This window comes from Fringilla coelebs (genome assembly GCF_963513975.1).
Source record: "Fringilla coelebs genome assembly, chromosome: 8".
NCBI classification, from domain to species: domain Eukaryota; kingdom Metazoa; phylum Chordata; class Aves; order Passeriformes; family Fringillidae; genus Fringilla; species Fringilla coelebs.
Genome location: NC_140066.1, coordinates 16,098,481 through 16,121,544, shown reverse-complemented (window position 1 = coordinate 16,121,544; position 23,064 = coordinate 16,098,481). Strand labels below are relative to the sequence as shown.

The 23,064-nt window shown below is 39.5% G+C and overlaps 1 protein-coding gene across 2 annotated transcripts in view; it reads left to right on the top strand.

Moving 5' to 3' along the window:
• The first annotated feature begins 526 nt into the window (after window positions 1-526).
• VCL (vinculin) overlaps window positions 527-23,064 on the top strand; it is a 57,179-nt gene continuing 34,641 nt past the window's right edge. For both annotated transcript variants that reach the window (XM_084209971.1, XM_084209972.1), the window contains exons 1-2: window positions 527-953; window positions 20,898-20,968. In XM_084209971.1, the coding sequence (XP_084066097.1) occupies window positions 786-953; window positions 20,898-20,968 (239 nt within the window). In that variant the 5' untranslated portion in view covers window positions 527-785. The remainder of the gene's footprint in view (window positions 954-20,897; window positions 20,969-23,064) is intronic.

The window sequence follows — 23,064 nt, the reverse complement described above, 5'->3', positions numbered from 1 at the left end:
GCTGCGGAGAGTACGCTCACCCCGCACGAAGCGGCGCGCCCCAAAGAGCCCGGGGACAACGGGTCCGGCCAGGAGCGCTACCTCTCCTCGGCCACCCCCGTCCCAGCGATGCCCAGTCCCACGCGCCCGGCCAGGCGGTCACGCTCCGCCTCAGCCCAACGGAGCGAACTCGCTCCGGCGGCGGGCGTGGCGCAGGAATCCCACTGCACTCGCCCCCCGCGATCCCGGTGCCCTGACATGGATCGTCGCCTTATATGGACACCAGAATGTCTGACGTCATCTCGACGCTGGGAAACCAGCGCCCGCGCAACCAAGCTTGGTTGGGAAGGCGGGTGGTGCGGGAAAGGCGGGGGGCGGAGGGGGAAGGAGGCTCTGGAATGTTGATGGACGCGGCGTTGCGCCACTGGGAGCGGCGGCCTCGGCTCGGCCATTCGGCGAGACGGCCGGGGGCGGGAGCCGCGGGCGGGGCGGGTTGTGGCGCTTGAAAAGCCGCCGCCTGGTTGAGGAACGGCGCCAGTGTGGGGTGGGCGCTGCCAGCGGGTGGCAGGAGGGCAGCGAGTTCGAGTCCCGCCTCCGCGAGCCTGAGCCGGCAGCGCTTCTCCGTGTGCCGCACTCTGCTCCGGGGCGAGGGGATCTCGGGGTGGGCGTTTGGTTTCCTAATCTTTCTCCTTTTCCTCTTCGCGCGGAGGCCGCGGCTTTCTCTGTGGGGCGCCAGCCCGCAGGGACAGAGTTTGCCAGGAGTTTGTGCTGAGTTCGGGCCCCGACCCCCCCACCCCGCCGCCGCCATGCCCGTCTTCCACACGCGCACCATCGAGAGCATCCTGGAGCCGGTGGCCCAGCAGATCTCCCACCTGGTCATCATGCACGAGGAGGGGGAGGTAGACGGAAAGGCCATCCCGGACCTCACCGCCCCCGTGTCGGCCGTGCAGGCCGCTGTCAGCAACCTGGTGCGGGTGAGTAGCGGCGGCTGGCCCGCCTCCTCCGCGCCTTCTCTTGGGAGCGACTTTGGCCGCCGCGGCCAGCTTGGGAGTCCGGCGGCGCCCGCCCGCCCCGGGCTGTCGCGGACAGGTGTCCCGGCCCCCGCCCCGTAAGGACCGGCTGGGCGCGGTGCTGGGGCCCAGGAAAGGGTTAAGTTGGAAGGCTGTCTGGACCTCTGCGGCTCCCGCCTGGAAGCCGCCTTCGTTTGTTCCCGCTCCGGCCGGTGAAGGAGCCGTGCAGCGGAGCAGTGAGTTGTCCCAAGAGCGAGTTGTGCGCCGTCTCGGAGCGAAGAAGCCTTTGCCCACCTGAGGAGCGGCATCACATTAAAGTGCAGTAAAGCGCGGTAGTTGCTGCGGTTCGTACCCAACCCCGAAACGCTTCACAGATGGCTCTGATACGCTGCGTCGTTCTTTGCTGCCTAGGAAACTCCTATTTTAAGTGTATGCACTATAAAAGGCAAAATACTTACTTGGCGTGAGCCTATCCAAAAAATCCCAAACCCAACCAATAATAAAGCCCAAACCTCCCAGGCATTTGGGTTTCATTTTTAAATCGGTGAGGGCTGGCCGTTCCTTATCAGTACAGAAGTTGAGGCGGGACAGACCTGTGGCTTCCAGGCAAAGTCTGGAGCCGTAAATTGTTCTTGTTACTTAGCCTCGAGTGTGAGTTACTGTTTGCTTGTGGTAAGCTAAAGGTGACGGAAATTTGGCCTGACTCTTTCGACTTGTTGAAAGCGGTTGAGCATAGCTTGTCTCTTTAAGATCTGAGTACTTGCAGTATGGACACTGCAGTATGAGAAGTGCAAGTGACTAATACATTTGAAATGTTTCAGTCCTGTTAGCACTTTTATAATATGCAAAAGAATAACATACTGTTGCAAAGCAGAAGTACTTTCTTTGATATAGAAAGCACTGTGACATTGCCTAGGCTTCTACCGCATTAAAAATTAGCTGGTAGTACTTACCTTGCACCTTGTTAAGCTTGTTTACAAATACTGAGTACATTTTTGAACATCGCATATTCCTTGCTCATTTTGAATGCTGTTAAATTCTGAAGTAATTCCTAGCAAGAAATGTTTACCTCTTGCCAGTAAACTTTGCCTTAAGATGAATAGCTATGCAAGTTAAAATACTGTGTCACTGTTAACCAATGTTTGAGTGCATTGAAATCATGAGACTTGTGGGTATAAGAAGCTGTCAAGATGACTAATGTATGTGATGTGTTAATCATGTTTTGGCCTGTACTACTCGCTGCTGCTAGAATAACTTGCCATTTGGAGGTTTTGCAGTTTACTACAGTGTAACTAGGTCTCTTGGTCGCCATGACTATAAATATTACCGACTATCTAGAATACTTTTGCTTCTTGCTGACTACAGCAGACACTCATCTCTTTATGAAGAACAGTTGTTCTGCTGCAGTTCACTGATGTAATAGGTGTTTTGGCTGTAAGGGTGCGAAGCCTGTGTGTATGAAATACTTTTCCTTGAAAGGAAGACATTGGAATAATGCTTTGCTTCTCTGAGCTAACCCTGTAACACTGAGTTATGTGACTATTTTTCTTCACCCCACCTTTTTCAAAAGAAACTTGATCTGGTAAAATTTCATTTATTAGGGAAATACAGAAACAGATTTTGTTTCCTTCTGCAGCTTGCTAGTGCTAGATCTTCTTTCATTTTGGACTGTTTTGGAAGCCTCTGTTTTTCTCTTCTTGCCTGCTCGTTTGAGAAAAGGAAAGATTGTTGAATTATTTTTTTCTGTGTTTATTCACAAAGGGCCAATAAAAGTGGTGTAATCTGAGGTGGTAGTTACCAGGAAGATGCCCTGGTCATCTGTTAAAATGCGGCTTTGTCTGTATTAGGAAAAGTGCAGAATTAAAGTTCTGTTTCCTATCTGGAGCTCTGTTTTCAGTGCATTGCTCTGAAATGTAAAGGAGATTTATGAAACAGCAGTTTCACAGGAGCAGGAGAATTTGTGCAGACAAGCACTCGAATTACGAGCCTTCTGGTGGCTTCCCAGGTGACAGCAAAGACGGAGTTATCAGTGCAACCAAGAGTAATGTGGCTGCTGGCTTGTTGTGTTGCTTGCTGTCTGTTCAGGGTTCTTAGTGTAGTGTGAGTATCACAAAGTACATAAAGAAAAGTACTGAGGAGCAGGGAATTTTTTAGTGATAAGTTTTCATATACAGTAGCATTACTCTCTAGCTACCTAGCCTATAGTAAGGATTCTGCAGTTTGGAAAATGCAATATTTAATTGATCTATCATGTCTGTGTGTGATTGCTGGTAGCAGTGTTTGATGTTTTGAGACCCATTCTTGTTGAAGGCCTAGAAGATGTACTGTGAGGGGAAATGAGCTGGAAATGACTATATGGCTATAAGGAAGGACCTGTGTGCAACAGCTTGGACATTCCTGAAACGGAGCTAGCACAATACACTATTCATGATGGAATAGAGATTGATAGATATGAAAGTATTATATTAGGACTACTAGGGGAGTCAAAAGGGGGTCCTCCTCCTAAATACCCTGACTAGAGACCTCTATAAGAGAACTTTTCCTTTGGCATGCATTTCTGTATTTTCATTAAGGGTTATGCTGTATTTCAAGGTTTGCCTGAAGCCATCTTAAATTACATGCCTTTTTTAATGTGAAGTTTGCTCAAGTGGACCTATCCTAGAGATACTGCCTTGTCAGGACCTAATTGTAAAGTAATCCTGGAGAAGAGATAGTCCAAGTCATTGTTGAACTTAATGAAATAACTAAATCTTTCACAAGTTAGTCATTGCTGTAGTAAAATGCCACAGAAATACTTGGTATTATGTTTCCAATACGCTACAGTTTGCTTCTACTGTGTCTTGGTTATTTTGGGAATAGCTTTTGCATAATAATTCTCAAATTGTTTTGAAGCATTTTGATGAAATTTCTTAACTGTGGGGTGAAGTCCTTGTTGCCTGTGCAAAAATATAATGTGGAGGTAACATCAGAAGCTTTATTATACAGGAATCAACTTTGACTGGAGCCAGGAATTTGAGGGAGAGGCTTCAGATACCACAAGACTATGAATGTCCTTCTTTTAACTGAAAATCTTAATGTCTTATTGCCTTATATTTGTAGTGGATGTGTGCCTCTTATGGGAAGGAAGGTTGTCTGGTTATTTCTTTTATCTAAAAGATGTGACACTCTAAGTTGGCAGAAGTGGTGCTGGTGGTGAGTAATAGTCAAGGCTGCCTATTAGGTATGGAATAATTTTGAGCTTGCTAAATATCCAGTTAGTTTATAGGACAGTGAAATGAAATAATGAAATTGAGTTTTAACTAGTCAAACTTCCCAGGGAGGAAATGAACCATGTGGTGATTTTCTAGTTGTTTCAGGCTTTTTTTCCCCCTCGCCTAATTTTTTGGTTTTCTTGGTTGGTTTTGGGTTTTTGGTTTTTTTTTTGTTTGGTTTTTTTTTTGTTTTTTTTGGGGTTTTTTTGTTTTTTTCTCTTTACCAAACTTTTAGCCTATTTTAAAAACAGGGATTTTTATCAAGGGTGGCTGACGACAATGCAGAAATGGTGAACCAATCACACACATTATATATATGGTTTTATTTCATGGAGGAGAAAAAAAAATTGCTACTTGGCAGTAGTTTTTTTACAAGCATTTATGTTCAGATCAATGTTATATTATTGCCAAACAGAGAAAGCAAATTCTACCCTGATGTTGTAAGCTCCATAGCGCTTTGTATGGATTCTGGCATTCTGTCAGTACAGGCATAGCCTGCTCTGGTCACTTCTCTCTGCTGTTTCAGACAGAGCTGCCTCACAGCAGTGTTGCTGTTGCTCTGCCAAATGCCAACAATACCATGGGTGAAGCTGCTGAGTTTGACAGATTGGGTTGTAATTCTCTGCATGAAAATTAAGGTAGTAGAAGGGACTTGGGAAGCACACAATTTAAAATATTGGAGCAGGCTCAGCAGCCCAAGGAGGTGTTGGTTTTTCGGAGTCTGGGCTGTTGAACGAGGTCAATGGCCTAAACCTGCTTTATCTGAGACCAATTGCTTGAGACTTGCCCTGTTTTCATGTCCTTCATTTTCATAGAGCTTGGGGCATATGAGCAAAGGGATACTCCTATGAAATGCTCATAATGGAAGATTTAAGACACTAATGATGACAAGTGAAGTGAGTGAGCTCTTTCAGAACAGAGATCTGCTCTGAAAAAACACAATGCTTGTCTATTTGATGATGCAACGTCTGCCATTCTATCCTCTGTGGTGTCTTTTTATATGAGTGTCTGCTTCACAAGTGTCTATATGCTTCCAGTTTCTATTATATTATTTTTAATGGGAAAAAAATTGCTTTACTCACTGTTAAATTGGTGATGACCACATTTCTCAAGAAGATGTTTTTGTTGGATGCTGTGATATGAATTTATTTACCTACTGAGGTTTGGAGGCTTATGAAACACTGCCAACACCTTTCTGTATCTCAGTTACTAACTGTGACTAGCCAGGTCAGGCCTGACTAGGTCAGGCTAATCATCAGGAAGGGTCTCTTAGATTATAAATCTTCTGTCTCATAGTCAGGGTTTATCAGATGTTTCCTTTAAGTAGGTCTGGGCCAAGTACTATTTTAAAATGTAAATAAAAACAGTCTAGAGTAAGATTGAGCTTGACTGGAGATTGTACTTGATTGGAACAAGACCCTGTACTGCTGGGTCGAAGTCATGTGTGTCAAAGGTTTTTGTGACTTCCTAAAGTTGTGAGGTCTGTCTCCTTAAACTACCACCAGCTGAAGCCCACCTCATCTAGGGGCAACTAAAAATACTCAGATAGCTCTTAAAACAGATGGAACTTAATAGCAGTATTTTGGTAGGGACGTAAAGTTTAAGCTAAACAAAAGAGTGAATTGTGGGAGTGTTACATTTACTGTAGCTATAGCAGCTGTCCTGTCTCAGCAGAGGAAGAAGCAGTAATCACCTGAAGCCACTGGCATGTTCTGTCTGCATCCACGGGCCTCTGACAGGTGAGAAGTTGCCTGGGGTTGTAGGGCCATTTTGAAAGGGCTATCCATCTTCCCTGGAAAGGCTGTAAATTGCATACTGATACCTGCAAACCACCAGCTTGGAAATCACCTGTTTAAATGAATTTGTGAGGAATGCAGCCTGCCTTAAAATCCTTGTCATGATTCCAGCAGCAAAAGTCAAATACATAGATAACACCTGGAATGAGGAGAAGTGGTCTGACTCTTGAGGAGAGTCATGGTAAAACAGCTTTATCATCCTAAGTTTTCTTTTGGCATAGCTGACTTGCCTGTAACTCAGGCTATAAGGAGAGGAGTGAGCTGTTGTGAGCAGCTTAGTGTTTCTCTTTTTTGAGGGGAAAATTTAGCTTGCAATATGTTTATCTATCTTGGGAAAGGATGGAGAAGAAAGGAAAAAGATAAGCTTTTTTCCTTGCAGAATTTCTACACAGCACAAAAGATGACTCTCAAGAAGGTTGTGGTTTTTGCATTTTTCCTAGATGTTTGTAACTTTTCCTGGGATATATATAGATCTGTGCCTCCCCATTTCCAGTTTATTAAGTTTTGTTTTGAAGTTGAAAGAAATGGTCAAAAGAGCAGATCATCTGAACTCTACAGATCTCAGAATTAGCAACAAGTGAATGAGCACTAGAATAAGCTTGAAGATCTCATGAAAGAATGTCTTTTCACTACAGCTTTCTAGGTCTTAACTATGTGTAGTAGAAAACTGTGATTAGTGATTTACAAATAAGAATAATTCCTTTTTTTTTATTTTTTAAATTAGAACATCCTTCTTCAGTGTACAGAAATTTTTTCAGGGATCATTTACCATTCTGGGAACCATGGCCATATGCTCTGAGAAAGTGGATAAACCCCATTAGGGTGTGTGTATGGGAGGGGCTGGGAGAAGAATGATTAATAAGACAGACAGCAACTTTGTAATAACAAAAGCCCATCATAAACGTCTTTCTTGCTTTTATCTGTTAGGAATCATCTTTACGTAAGTGATTAATTACTTTCTGATTTTAATGGAATCATCTCTTTGTTCTGTTATTGTGTTTGGATACTTAATTTATTCCAGTCTCCTCCATCAGCTTTAAAAGGAATCTTTTGTTCTCTCTCCCTTCAAATGTACATAGCGATTGTTAAATGTCTCCTCATATGCAGCTTGCTTTTTTGGACATAAAACCTGAGACTATTATTGTGGAATGGATAGTCTTTAAGTGGCAGTTGAACTAAAAAGTTTCATATGCCAAGAATCTGGCGAATATACCACTCCTGCTTTTTAAAATGTATTAAATGCTTTCTTCTGCACAAGTCAAATACATCAGTGTGGGAAGAGTTAAACCCATGTTAAGGACCAGTGTTTTTTAGCAATTTATTCTTCCTGATGTCTTGTAACTTTAGAGAGTGATGTAGTTTTGCTTTGTGCTTTGAAGCAAGAAGATACTTTTCTCCACATAGTATTATTGGACTGTAGATGTGGAATTCCCTTTAGAGGTTAATAAAAAATTAACCAATTATTTCAATGTAATATTTTTTTCCTTTAGTGGCACTAATTATATTCTATCACTTGCTTAGTCAAATGCTGAGAAGCAGTTCTTGATACAGAACTTCACTGCAGCCAGAGTTCTTAATTTTTGCAAATTTATAGCCTTCCTGACATTTTTCTTTAAACACAGCTATCGGAGTATTGTTATTGAATTTGAACAGTGAAGTGTCTTTTTTTTGGTAACTGTATAACTATTAAATTTTATCCACAACATTAATTGTAATGTTTAGATGTGTAAATTCTTCCTTAATTTTTTGACAAGAGGTGAGAGAGAAATAACTCCAAATACTGTCCTGTAATTGGAGTCTAGAGTAACAACTTGTATTAAATCATCTGGAAATAGACCAGATGAATGAATATTGTAGCTACCTTCATTTCTGAAGATGCCTTGTGGATACAAGATGACTTGCTGCATGGGGAGATGAAATGATTAAATGAAGGCTGGATCTTCTTTTCAGTTACAGATATTTCACCAATAAGGATCTCTTCCAAACACAAGCTGAGCATCCCAACAGCTCAAAACTGAGCTGGGAGGGGGGAGAATGGGTACATGACCCTACATGCATAGTACTTGGAAGTAAGTCTAGTTTGTCCCTGGAGTAAATCAGGCCCTAGTGCATCTGTGAGGATATGAATAACTGACTAGAGAATCAATAAAGGAGACAAACCTTTCCTTTGCTTACTTTGCCTAATAATTAAAGTGTGCTGATGTATGACTTGCGCTTGTCCATATCCTGAGACTAGAACCAAACATCTGTGTCAAAATATATTGAACTCACTTTGTAACATATCTCCTATTCAGAAGTCAGTATTGTTCTGATGTTTCAGGAGAGCTATTTACAACATGAATAATGAACAATGGATAACAATAGTGGCGAATGAAGGGGGACAAAAGCAAAAAACCAAAAACCTTTGCATTGTCAAAGCCAGAGTTTCTGAAACTGTCAGCTTGTTGACTCTTAATTGATGATGATATCTAACCCTTTCTCTCACTGAAAAAACAAGTGTTGGAACAGTTTCCCAGTATTTTGACTTCATGGGTAGGGTAGAAAACTGATGATTCACGTTGGGTTTCTCCAGTGAAGAACGGAGAAAGAAACAAGCTGTTTCTGTTGGTGTTGGCCTAGGATACTGATGAAGAGACCTGTTGTAATAATGTTGCATTGCATTTTACATCAATGGTTACCCCCACAGAATAGCAAATGTAAATTTTCCTTGTGCCAAGCTCTCAGATTATTTTAGGGACCTGGGATTGCTGAAGGTAGATAGTCTTGGAAAAGACAGAGGTAAATAAATCTGAGTATGTAATTTTTTATGTTTTGGTCAGACATCCACACCTATCGTACAGTGGGCCCACATTTTACCTAGTCCTTATTTTGCTGCTGTATTTGCACAAACATTTTTTGTCTTTCATGCCCCTCACTAGGTTCAGCTCTAGATACACTTTGGGAGGGACCGCATCCCTGCGTGCTCAGCTAATGTCTTTGCTCCTCCAGCAGGAGCACTGTTCATTCAGGCAGGCCTCCTGCCACTTGTACTTCACTTCCTGCTCATCAGGATGAACCAGCTCTCCACAATTTCTCTTTCTAGGACTGTATTCCATGTGATTTCTCCAGTTAGTTCCCTGAAGAGGCTAAAGTCGGCTCTGAAGCTCAAGCTCTGATTTGTCTAGTTGTTTTCCTTTCAGGATTCTTAATTCTGTCATTTAATGGTCACTCCATCTGTCATTGGCATTCCCAGTCAAGTCTTCCCTGTTTCTAACAGCAGAGCACTTCCTGCCTTCAGCTCCTCAGTCTGTATCTACTGGTGAAAGATAATTAGAGCTTACAGTCTATGAAAGGAAAAGTACAGGCAAGCAGCTTTCATACTAAACTGACTTTTTGGGATGGCTTAGGAAGGTTTCATTTCAGCAAGTATCGTGCTTCCTCTTTGACCTAAGGTACATATGGTACATAAATAAAATGGTGAATAGCAGAGCTGAGAAAGTACTGCTTTGGTGAAGCTTTATGTTCAGATATCTTTGTGTACGCAGCTTAAAATGTTTGGGTATGTTGTAGCTGTTATGGTCTCATTGCTCAGTTTTTAACTTGTGTTTGTGGGAATAGTAAAATACAATGGTATTCAATTTGAACTTCATTTTAGTAGATGAACCTTAACATGAGCAAGACACAAGCCTGCCCCTCCTTAAATGCTGAAAAACAGGCAAGAAAACAGCTATGGCCATTAATTTCATGAATGAGTATAGTCACAGAATTGCTATAGTAGCAGTATGAGAAATGGTCATATGTTCTCACCCCTGAGCTGATGAGAGGCACTCTGGTCACCTTAGTTAAGTCATTGTGTGATGGGAAACTAATGAATGTTCTCAGCCTTTCTTTTTGAATGTGTGCATCAAAATGGGAAGCTTATTAAAGGCTGAGCCAAGAAAGTCCATATCAACATCTTGCCCATTCTCATCTTTCAGCCATTTGCCAGGCATCAGCTCTTCAGTTTCAGAAGTCTGACTCTTCCTGTCAAGCAGGGGAGCTGTTAAAAGCTGTCATCTAGAACTTATTTCAGCTGAGTTGCTGCTTCTCCTGGCTTCCAAACTTTTCCTGAATTTTCAAGAGGCTGCACATTGCAACTGTTTTAAATGAGGGAAGCATTAATAAAGCTTCCTTCTTTCATGCAAGTTTTGTTTTGTTCACCTGTACGAATACTTGCCAGAAGGAGCAGAAACTGACTTCAACTAGACTGATAGTACACGTGAGACACGGATATGTTATGAGCTGTGAGCATTTTTGGGTGGATTTGGTTCCTGGTGACAGGAAACTTACAGTTAAAATAAATGGACTTCTTCTAAATGAGTATGATACCTGTCTGCTCATAGGCAAGGAATGGTTAAGCTCTTCAGTGCAAAATGGGATGTAGTAATAGATAACTGAGTGAAAAACCTTGTAAGTTGCTGACAGACATTTGTGTACTTGCTTAGGGGAGGTTTTTAATACTGGAGTGTGTGATGCACTGAATATTTATCTAAAGAGTTATCACTAGAAAAAGATATCTGCATCAAGCACCTGGATGGAAGTTACTGGAAGCTTAACTTGTTTTAGAGTGCCTGTTTGTTATTAAAATCATAGGGGTTTTTGTGACTTTGGTCAAGATAAATCACAAAAGGTGCATCACATTTCAGCCTCTGAGTGTGTATACAGGTGTGTTTGCCCTTCAGCTAAGTCTTCAAAAACTTCTGTTTTTACACTTCATAAGAAGTTTTCTTCCAAGTACTGCTTTTTCAAATCACTGCATAACCCTTACAGGTTTTTAGGTGAGCTAACAAATTAAACTGACTAGTGTTTGGACTACAGTCATAATCACTTTCCCGGGCATAGCTGTCTTTGCAGCTTTTGCAGCACAATAGTTGTGCTGAATAACAGGGGTTTCTCTCGAACTACAGAGTAGTAGCAAAAAGGTCACTTTTTATTTAGCTTGCCCTGACACAATGACAAAAAAATGGATTGTGAAGGCCTAGTAATTGCCAAACCACTGGTTTAACTGTAGCAAGTGAAGTGGTCTTTGAGTCTTTGCCACACCTATAAAATGCTCCCTTTTCCTCAAGAAAGTCAAAGCATGGTGAATGGGAACCTCAGTAAATTTTAGGTAGGTTTCACTTAGACATCAGTTTTTCTCTGAGTAAAAAAAACACCATAGTAGTATGGCATTTCTTTAATTTCTCAGCAGTGATGCTGGCAAAACCTGCATTCCTTAGCTCTCAGACTAGATTCCACGGGCGCTTGAGCTGTCAGACCATCTGAGCCCAGCCCACTACCTGTGCAGCATGAAGACAGGAATGTATCTTTTTGTTGATCTGATTTTAATTTTTTTTCCTCTTCTTCCCAGCTTGACATCTGTAGTGATTGTAGCTCCTGTCTAGTACAGAAACTTCATCTCTAATATATCTATTTCACCAAGATTTAAAGATTTTTTTCATTAATGTCTGTTAAACTTGTAAGAGGATTTTAATAGTTAGAAATGGGTGGCCCTTTAAAATATTTTTCCTATTGAGGAGTTGATTTGTTAACCTTCTTGTAATGTGACACAGTTTATGGTTTACTGTTGTATGTGAAATGGACAATACTGTGTGTTTGTAGAGTGCCTGGCAAGCTGGAGTTCTAAAAGTTGCTAACAAATTTCAGTGAAGAAGAAAAAAAAGCTGTTTTGAAGAAGCTGAATTTTCTAATGTCTTTTTTTATTAAATGTCAAATTTAAATATTTAAGATCAGTTTATAGAGGCTTTGCTTCTCTACAGCTTCTGAACTAACAGTGACTAGGTTTATTCCTTTTGTATGTCAGAGGTGAGCCCAGGCTTTGACCAGCTTTGCTAATCATGGGAACTTAACTAAAGAAGCAGTTTTAGCTTGCGTATTTATGTGGCACTGAATTGTAACCTTCAAGCTGCTTGCTTATCCAATTTTCCCTCATGGTTTCAAAAGAGAATTGAGTATAGCTCTGAAATGAAGCTGCTACTGATAAAGTTTGTCTGTCCTGTCAAGCATGTGCACAACGCACTGCCTACAATGGCAAGGCCAAACAAATCCACTGGTATAGAGAATTGTCACAGATTTCAGTATTCTGCGAGCTAGGCTTTCCAGTAGGGACTGCAAGGGCAGGAGTAATGCTTTCATAATGTTTTAGCTGGGTGAACATAGAGAAATAGAATGTAGTGTATATTAATGTTAGTCCAAAACAGTGCTTTAAAGTAGGGTGGCTTCAGCAGTGATTTGGGTGGCAGTAAGTTTTAACAGCTGAATGCTGGCTGTAAAAGTGGCTAGGAGTAAATTCTACTCTAGATGCATGGAAAATAATAATTGTTGTGAAAGAAGTTAGGTCTATAGAATGAATTAAATGCTAAAAAATTCTCAATAGAATCAGTGACAACTAGGAATTGGATTACACTAATCTTATTGGTTATGTCCTCTCTTAGTAAAAGTCTTTGCACTGATAAGGTTTGCTTCTATACCATTATTTATAAGCTTTTACTACAAAAACCCCAAAACCTTAGTCTCTTCAAAGTATATTGTTTCTCAGTGTGAGTCAATAAAGAAATAGCAATTGCTATTGAAAACAGTTGATTTTAAAGCTTTTTTTAATATGATAGTGGTTTGTTATATGGAGGTAGAGTAAGTTTAAGGTTTAAAAATTAATTTTAATAGCTGAATGAATTTCCATCTAACTTGAAATTAATGCTGTATCAGACACTACTTTATTTGATTTTTAATGGTCTCTAACAGCTCTTTCTGCTGAACGGCTGCTTTTTAATGCTTTGCAAATTCTTTGTGGTGACTCCGCATATGAGCGGCTCATCTCATCTGTGCTGAATTGCTTGCAGAGCTGGTATAAGTGTTCATGAGCACTGAAAGCAAAGTCAAGCTGAGAAATAATCACGTGATATCAAGTTTCTGACACGTTTACAATGGTGCTGTGATTGAGTACTGTCCCTTGGAAACAGCCTACCATATCTAGTTAAATTTGCTTTAATGTAACTAGATACTATTGTAGCTAATTAGAAGATTTCATTTAAAATGTGAGCAATAATTTACACCATGGACTTGGTGTACACTAGAAATAGCTGTTAGACAAGTAAAGTGAGACTTATAAAAAAAATTGTCCAGTGCTGCAGAAGGTGGATAATTGCTATAGAACACTGTGTAGCATGCATCTTGCTGGTCAAGATACATTTGCTGTTGCAGAGCTTATGCAAAAAGATTTAATGCTGTGAATTTCTGTTGCTTGAGTCATATATTAGTGAGCACATGAAGATATTGTCAATATATTAAAGACATAGTGAAAAATATTACTTTATCAATAAAGGAATTCTAGATGAGAGGTTTTTTTCTTATTCTGTTTTACTACAGGGAACCATTCCTGCCATGAACTTAGAGAGAGAAAAAAAAAAAATCTGTTCTCTGTAACCACTGATTGTCTAGGACAGAGCTGATAAGGGAAGTGGTGCCACTCTTTCTGTGGAAGAGGGAAAATCAGTGATGAATAGTCTGGTTTTCAGAAGTCAGTACAAGCATATAATAACTGGAAGATCGTAAAATTCAGGCCCTGGTAGCCATTCTACATTTTTGGTAGTGACATTTTTAAATGTCTCATTTAGGTAGCAATACATGTCAAATGAGCAGTGTTTTCAAAAAGTAAAATGGGTTATAAAAGGTAACAAGAGATTTTGTAGTTAATTAAATGGTAAAGGGAAATTAAGGCACTTCTATTGGACATCTGCCTTGTAACTGATGCAGTTACTACATCAGTAAATTTCAGGTGCAGAACAGTAGAGAAAGAAACTGCACTACTGTTCTACATTTGAAAGTTACTCAAGAAGTAATAGAAAACACAGTTTGTTTTTGCTTTTTTTTTAGCTTCTTGAATATCTGTGCCAACATGTGGGTCAGTGGAATACTAACTTATCTTGTGATCTGTGTAACAATAATAAGTTAGTTTATCCTTCTGATGAAGGAGGAAACAAACTGGGTGGACTCAGTTATTATCTATGTGTAGCTATAACTTGGGTCAGTTTAGAGATGTTGCAGTACAGTATTTATGTATACCAAATCACAGATTCTTATAGGCAGCCCTGCTGTATCTGGAGCCAAATCTGCCTTTCCTTTGATATGATCTGCACACTTCCTATGATGACACTTCTTACTATTACTCTCTTGCCAACAGGGCCAAAAAGCCTCAAGATTAGTAAACTTTCTGGATGCTTCTACTTGACTTAACAGTTGAAATGCTGGGAGGACAGCATACATCTGAGTTACTGGGGCACGATGGAGATCCTCATCCACCAAATCCTCTGCAACATGCAGATATTAGCATATTATCAAAGATGGGGTAAATCTACCAACAGAATCATGGTGTTTGGTTTCTTGTTTTTCAGACAAGCATCTGAATAATGAGACAACTTAGCTCCAAAATCATGTTATTTTTTAGTACAGTCCTAATATGTGTATACACATGCAGCAGGGTTTATGTCTAGATGTGCTCTGAAATTCTTTACCACAGATGTGAGTACATGGAAATGAACTGGAAGAGCTTTTGGAGTCTGCAGTGCTGTTTGGTGTGTGGTATTGTCTTGAGATTTTCTTGTAAAGGTAGCTGTTTGCAGCTCTCAATGTCATTTCTAGACTACAGTTGCTGTATCTTATTTTTCATGGTAAGTTTTGTAAATGCCCAAGGGTTAGAGATTAAGAGATTACTTACATGAATTATGTTATTTAACTGAAGTAGAGTTATAATGTCCTAAAGTAATTTTAATTTGAAGTATTGGTTTGGGAAAAGAAACTCTTCATTTCATAAAAGAACTAATTTCCAAAGTATAATAGTTCTGTTAAATATATCACATAATCAGTATGTGTTTACTTAACTTCTGTGAAGTTAATCCTGTAATTAGCCAAACTATCTGGGCCTCAGCTCTGTAACAGAGTTAGTAGGTACTAGCAGCATGAAGAATCTTTTGGTATCCAAATGATATTGCTTTCTATTTTCCATATGGTTCTTGTTCCATAGTTCTGTATTTTACATGGACAGCAGGATTTCCTTAGCCTTAAGCAAGTTAAATTTTTCTTAATCATCAATGAAGACAAGTCAGTTTGCTGCTGCTGGGGACCAGATGGCTGGTGTGTTCTAATTTGCTTGCCAGAAGATTTTGGAATTGTACCCTGCTATGGGTGGAATGCAGTCTGCAGGGCAATCATGAGAGGACCAGGAGTCAGGACACAGCTTCCATGGTGGCTGAAAGGACAAGGGGATAGGCTCTGATTCACCACTCTCTTTAGTGTTGGGCCTGGCTCACTGCTGGGATATGTGCATTGTTCGTTTGGTGTAAACTAAAAGCAGGAGGAGAATTTAGCTGCACATTTCTTTGGACTTCTTTCCATCTCTAATTATATAGGCCTGTTCACCTGCAGAGAAGTAGACAACTCTAAAGTGGTAAACTCACTGATTGCAAGTGACATATCATTCCTATTTATAATTCAAAGCAAGATGAGTAGAATGATGAAGAGATTGGAAATTTGCTTTTTTAAAGGCTTCTCAGGGCCTCTGAAGCAAAACCAGAAGTTTTTGTTTAAAAAAAAAATAGTTGTAGCTTAAGACTCACTTTTTCAGGTATATTAAGTGAGAAGGATGAGATTGTGAGGAGTGACCTGTAAACCTGTTCACTTTGATTTTTTTAAAAACACTTTGACATTGCTTGACTTTTCTGTTCAGAGTTTGCAAAAGTCCTGTCTTTACTGGAAGCTATGATAATTTTTGAGTGACTTGTAGGTTCAGATGAGACAAAGTAATTTCTTGGTGTACCCCAAAGCTGTTTGGCTTGTGTCTGACCAAGTTTGGTGTTCGGTTGCTATACCAGGATGTACACAGTCCTATTTTCACTGATTTACCTCATGGATTATGGCAGCTAGGGGTTAGGGCATGATAAACATTCACTCCAACACCTGTATTCCTAAAAAAGCTGAGTGAGATAGAAGGAAAACCAACCACTGGATCTTCTTGACAGTGTACATAATGACAGTGCGGGTTGCAATCAAAATTCTGTGACTGATAAGAACAAAGGTAAACAGCCAAGTCCTGTTTTGCTTCTCTTTCCTGCCAGAGCTTCTCCAAAAAGCTTTCCATGTAATTGGACTCTGATAACTGGTTTCAAAAAAGGAAAACTGAACTTGGAAAGTACTTGTAGCCCTTGCCACTTCTGAAGCCACTGAGACAAACTCGTCTCTGAATCAGTGTGGAATAAAGGGCCTCCTTTCTAGGCCTTCAGTGGACAAGCCTTGTCCAAGGAGTGAACTCTGAAAGGTATAGGATTCATAAATCCTATATCATAAATTTGAGTTATCATTTTCCTTATGTTGTCTTGTGTGGGTAAGACCCCTCAGTATGGAACCTGAATTAAAAATTCTTTCATGAGGATTTATTTCTCTCTGCCCATATTGTATTTTTTCAGTCCAGACTGGAATATATGTCATCTGTGCCAGCAAGGAGTTAGCATAATTTTGGTTTAACTTCGGCTTGCTTGTAGCTCAACTTCATTCTTTGTTCCTAGTCATGATACCTAGGTCAGTTTTACTTTAAGATGCAGGATGTTTGGAAAGTACTGGTTAATTCTATTTTGAGATGGATTCTAGATGTGGCTGTGCAATGTAGAGACTGTTGTAACTGTAGAATTAAAGCAAATACTTAAGTTTATTTTTTCAGGATATGCATCTAAAGAAATTTGTGAAGAAGTTGCAGGGAACTTGATAGAACTGAACTGGTGAAAAATTTTTTTTCTTTGAGATTTAATGCTCCTACTATTGTGTCACAGTCCTTCCTGAAAGCAGGACATGGATGAATGCATAAACCAGGGAGTGGTTTTTTATTGAGTTGTCCTTTAGTAAAGCTGCTTTTACAGCATACAGACTTAGATCACTTTGTGTGGCACTTGGGTTTGTCAAACAAAATTGCTACTGCAGCTTATTTCTTAGGGGAGCCATGGGGTAACAGCCAGGGCTGTTCTGCTTCACTGGGTGATGGTGAAGGAATATTTTAAGGCTCCTTGCTAAAATGACAGATGTTTTAAATTAAGCTTCTGGAACACTGCAAGAACTAATTCTTAAGGTCATCTTCCCTTTTAACAGAGGAAATCATATAAGCTGTGAGGAAAATGTCTCTTCCAGCATTTGGCAAATTGTCAAACTAGTATTGTCAACAATGGCATTCAGAAGAATCTTTGTTTAAAAAAATTAATTAAGTGACCCTTGAACAATAATCTTTGGACTCCCATCTTAATTATTTTTGTGTTTTATTTGATGTGATATGTGCAGTTTTTACTTTCAAACTGCAGAAGTAAAAAGATCTAGATATTACTGTGTGCTTGTCTGCTTAAACAAACTCTCATAGAATTACAGAAGATGAAGTTATTTCTCCTTCTTACTGAGCAGCTGTTGTTTGCTATATCTAGCAGGCTAAGAAGGTAGGCAAGGGACCTTGCCTTATTTTTACTGCAGTAGAAGCAGATATGACAAAAAATTGCAAAATTGCTTATAAGGAAAAAACATGGCCGGAAAACCTTTTCTTTCTTTTCCATGAAGAAAATTCTCCACATCAGAAAGCCTAAAGCATACTGGTTTTGTACTAATCAGTGGCAAATAGGACTTGCAGGAGACTGACAAACAAGGTTAAAAGCAGGAGCAGGAAATCTCAATCTCTTCCTCCTGCTTATAGCTACATTCCTAGAAAGTTTTTCAGCGGCTATATATGCCCTCTGACTTTTGTGTGTCCCATGTCCTCTAAATTTCTTGACTTGTCTGCCTCTTGTTCCCTGCTTTTTGGAGCAGGGAGCAAGAAGGAAAGTAGCTCACTCTTTATTCAACCAATTTGCCTGTAATCTCCAAAGAGTTTGGAAATCTACATGGAGTAGAAGTTGTAACTAGGAAACTGTCTTGGTCAGGTTTGCTTGAGAGCTCCCCTTACTCTGTAATGTGCAGTGTTGGAATTATGGTTATCTTAGTGTGTTAGTCAGGGCAGTTTCTTTGGAACCATGAGTAAGTGCCACTCCAACACTGTGTCATAGCAGAAGCTTCTGTACCAGTCTGTCACTTCCCAGTAAGTTAAGGAAAGATCATCTTAGGAGGTAAGAATGTCCAAAACCCAAGCAGGATTCCTGTCATTTTTTCTACATGTGTACTGTTGGCTAGAAATAAAATGTGTTTCTCAGATGATTGTTTTATATTAGCATGAAGCTGGACAAGCTACCTGTCTGAAATAAGGAATGCAGATACTACATCTCCAAGGAAAACAAAATCCTCACTTTCTTGGTATTGGACTGTGAAGAGGATAGTTGTTAACCTTGTGTTACACTGCAATGTGTCCAAAACTTGCTTAGGCCATGTAAAGTTCAATGTGAAGAAACAGGATCTTGTGAAAACTAAGTAGGAAACAAAGGAACAGAAACCCCTAACCACAAAGCTGGAAGGGCAAACCCACTAAACTTTTTTGAGGATGTATATTTTTACTCATTAATGTATCTTTATGTTTTGAGACTTTTCCTGTTAAATGTTATGTGGAGTACATTTGTTTTTTACGTGCCATTTCTATACCTTGGCAACGACTGCAAAGAGCAATAAATGGAAAGGTTAAATAACAGCTCTGCAAACAAGGTTTTATATTTAAACAAGTTCAGGAGTACGCTCTGTGTTGGTGCTTAAAGTTGAAAGTCCTTTTTACTAGAAAGGTAGTAGACCTTTTTAATTGATGCATCACTGAAGGTCCTTGAAATCTTGTGTGCTTTCTGCGGTATACAGTACTGAGGATATGGATAGACTTGGAAGAGAAATGTCATTGGAGTTTAGGACAGGTTTTTTTGAGGATTAAAATCTCCACAGAAAACCCCCAAACAACAGAAGAGGAGTTGACTCTTATCCTATATGTTACTTCTATTTGGAGACGAAAGATAGCTATATAGCTACTTTGCCAGCTATAGCAAAAAAGTCCATATATATATATATATATATATATATATATATATATATATATATATATATATATATATATATATATATATATATATATATATATATGTGTGTGTGTGTGTGTGTGTGCATCTGTAGACATATAAAGTAGATATACATCTGCCTATAAGTAGTTGATAATGCTTCTTTGATTGCTGAGCCTAGATCTATCGTTTTATAGAAGAGACTTACCCTTTTTAGATTGAGTGATTAAATGCTTTTTGTATGGTCTAATATACCTGGCCAATATAAAATAACAATTGCTAAAATGACTGTCAACTTGAAGTCCCTCCCACACTGTAAGCTTTATTTTTTTTCATTCTTTAAAGTTATACTTTTCCAATATACTCAACTGTATACAGTTTGGTACAGCTACAGGAAAATAAATCTTGAAGGCATGGTTCTTGTAAATACAGTATTGCTCTTCATTTACACCTGGTGAGAATCTTTTGTCTAACAATGTGTAAAACAGAGTTACTGAGAATTACTAAATTTTTTGTGTTGTCTTGATCGTGCACATATCTGTGCAAGCTTGTGAGAAATATAAAGAATGTTTCCTGAGTGCAATGGAAATAATAAGAACAAAGCAAGCATACTCTCTGGTGGGTCATGAGATACATTTAGACTCACGCTCCTGAGGCATTGCTCTGAAGTTCAGTAGTCAAAGCAACACTGCAGTGCTGTGCACTAGGACAGTGCATGACTGTTGGTAAACCTGCTGTGAACACAAGAGACAAAAACCTACCATAAAATTCAAGATGGTTAACTTTTTTTGCACTTTCATTATGTTTCAGTATCTGTGTGAGTGTAGTACTAATAGATTTCCCCAAAAAAAAAAAAAAAAAAAAAAAAAAAAAAAAAAAAAGGGCAGGCTAGGCTCAATGTCTTTGAAGCAAATAAAATACTCAGGCCAATGGACTTCTGTGAAGTTCCTTTGAAAAGGAACAGACCAGGGAGACAGTTTTTGGCAAGCAGCAAAAATTTGCAAGGAAACAGTGGTTCTGGAAGGCTGTACAGCATTAGAATTGGCAAGTGCTGTCTTACTGACACACTGCATCTTCTGTCCAAACCCAGTGAATCTTTAAGCACCAGCTGATCAGGGATTTTCAGGGCTATCTTGTCTAGCTTGAGCAGGTCTGGCAGCTCTTAACACAAAGTGGTGTCTGGTTTAAAGACCTTCTGCTTTGTGATGCCTTTCTGAATAGCTTATTCAGCTGGAAAATACAGCGAACAAAGGAGCTGGAAATATTTTGTCAAGTTGGTGATCTCACAGTTCAGAGAGTCAGCTACCAATTATAAAGACTTCTATTGTGTAACACAAGAGCTAGTGTATAGAAAGCTCCAGATCTTACTCTCTTTCTTTATTGGCTTCTGCATAATTATTTTTGCCTAAAGGATGGTGTGGATGTGGAGTGCATTCTCAGTAATTAACTACATTTTTCTAATAGACTAAATTGCTAGCAAAAGATAAATTTTTTTATCTTTGAATTTGATTTCTGACTGTGGAGTCTAGGACAGAGGGAAACCTTCAGAGATTAAATTTTTACAACTAAGTGCAGGAAAAAGTAGTATTGTTTCTGTGAAGAGTAGGAAGAGGGAGAAGTGTGTTGGTGCGTCCTCATTTAATTTAGTAGAGATGTTGATAAGAAACAACTTATGATTCCTAAAGCATTAAATAATGTATATAGTATATAGTATAGTGATCTCAAAAGTAGCAACAGGAACCTGGTGAAAGGAGCTGTCATTAGTACAAAGTATTTTTTTGGTTTTTTTGCTATTTGCTTTTATCTGGCCTTGACACTGAAATTTTGATTTTTAAGTATGTCTTTTTTCTCCTGCAGGTTGGAAAAGAGACTGTGCAGACAACAGAAGACCAGATCTTGAAAAGGGATATGCCACCAGCATTTATCAAGTAAACTACTTTTACTGTAAATCTTGTATTGTGTGTACAGGAAACCTGCTCCAATGTCAGGAACAACCTCTTTGGCAGCAGGGATTTGTCATGTTACATTCTGTATATATTAGTACATATATATGGTATTTCTTCCTTCAAAAATAATGACAAAAATTAATCAGGGTAACAATGGTACTTAGCTGTGTGCTCCTGTAGGTTTGCCTAAAGTATCAGAGACAATGTGGTGTCTCAGTCTTTTTCTGTTTATTTGGCTGATGGGAAAATGTGAATATGCAGCTGATAGCATAACTGCCTGGACATCTAAGACATTTGAAGAGCAGTGACTTACTGCAGACATTGTAGTAGACAGTCTCCTTACAGCAGACATTCTTAATTCTATGTCTTGGTGTAAAGGGCAACTGACTTTCTCCTTCTCTTGCCTTAAGCTTTAAAAATGATGTATCACACCTTTTTGTGGAGTTTCCAAGCTGCTTATTGCCACCTGACATACTTCTATTGAAGTAACTTTCTTCTACTACCTATAGGAGCCTCTTTGTTAGCATTGTTCAGTGTATACAGAATTTCTGAGTATTTTACTGTTATTTCCAAACATCAAACAGGCAGATAGTCAAAACAAGAAAGCATTGAGACAACTGGGAAAGTAATAAAAGGGAAAAGGGAGGTGATGTCTAAGGAGAAAATTTATGGTAGGCAGTGAATAAGGATTTTGTTTATTGCATTGTAGGGTGACAAAAGGAATTATTAAAATAATGCTTAGGACCAGGTGGTATTAGCATACGAATTCAAGAATGAAATAGTTGAATTATTAGTGAAGCAGTCGGTCACTTGAGACAACCAGTATGTCAATCAAAGTGATGCTACAGCCTGAGAAACTTTCTAGGGAAATCTGGGGAACAGAAGATGTATAGGTCTGATGTACTTTTGGAAGAAATGATTAGAAATTCAGTATTAGAGAGCAGAGACACCACACCTATATGTAGTGTGCTTTGGGTGAATTTACAGTGTTTCTGTGGAGGGAAATTCTGCCTTATAAATCTATTGGTATTCTTAGAAATATTGACAACGGGGGAAAGGGTAGTCCAGGTAGAGTATACATTGATTTCCAAACTTGGCAGGGTCTAGAGGCTTTTAAGAAGGTGAAGTAGCTGCAGGGTAGTTAGAAAAATTTTTGTATGAAAAGAAAATTGAAAGTGGAAGAAAAGATTATATGGTTTACCCTGACAATGGCAGGAGGAAATCAGTAGGACTGTGGAGCTCTGGGTTGGGATTGTGCTTTTCACCATGTTAATAAATGTTCTGGAGACCAGGGGGACTTGTGAGGCAAAAGTACTTAGTGAAAAGTACAAGTCCTGTGCAGGGCAGAGAGGTTAATGGATGACTCTGGGAAATTACAGTACCTTATTAATTAAGTGACTCGATGTTAAGTGTGGATTAAATTACTTTTAAATATCTGAAATTATGCGTGCTTGGGAGAGCAGCAGGTCTGATGGCAGGATGATTGAACTGACCATTACCAATAGTGAACAAAGTCTCTGAGCTGTTGTACATTGGTGAGACCATCCTTACCTGTTCATAATGTAAAAGTAAATAAAACATTAGGTTTATCATCAAAGAATGAGATATAAAAATGTCACAATATATTTTTGTTCTGCAGCTTGAATACTGCATGTCCTGGTAGTCCCACAATTTCAAAAGGTTGTAGCAGGACTGGAAAAGCTCATAGAAGGGCTTGGAGAACAAAGGCATAAAATTACTTCTGTATAAGTATGTACAAAGTAGACTGAAACTCTTCAGCCTGGGAGAAGTGGCAGAGGAGATTGAGGCCCTGACAATGTCTAAGGAAATATGAGTTGCATGCAGAAGGTGAAAACTTGTGTTTTTCCTGTGCGGAACTTGATGGGGCAATTGCTTTAAGCTAGTAGTTTGTAAGCCAACAGTAGGGAGAGATTCTTTGTAGAGCTAGTCATGTCCTGTTAAAACTCTTTATGTAGGTTGGGAGGTTAATAGCTAAGGATTTAGAGGGATCCATTGTGGGTCATCAAATACACAAACTGCAGGAAGTCCCAAGAATGAAAATAGTTTGAAGGATGGGA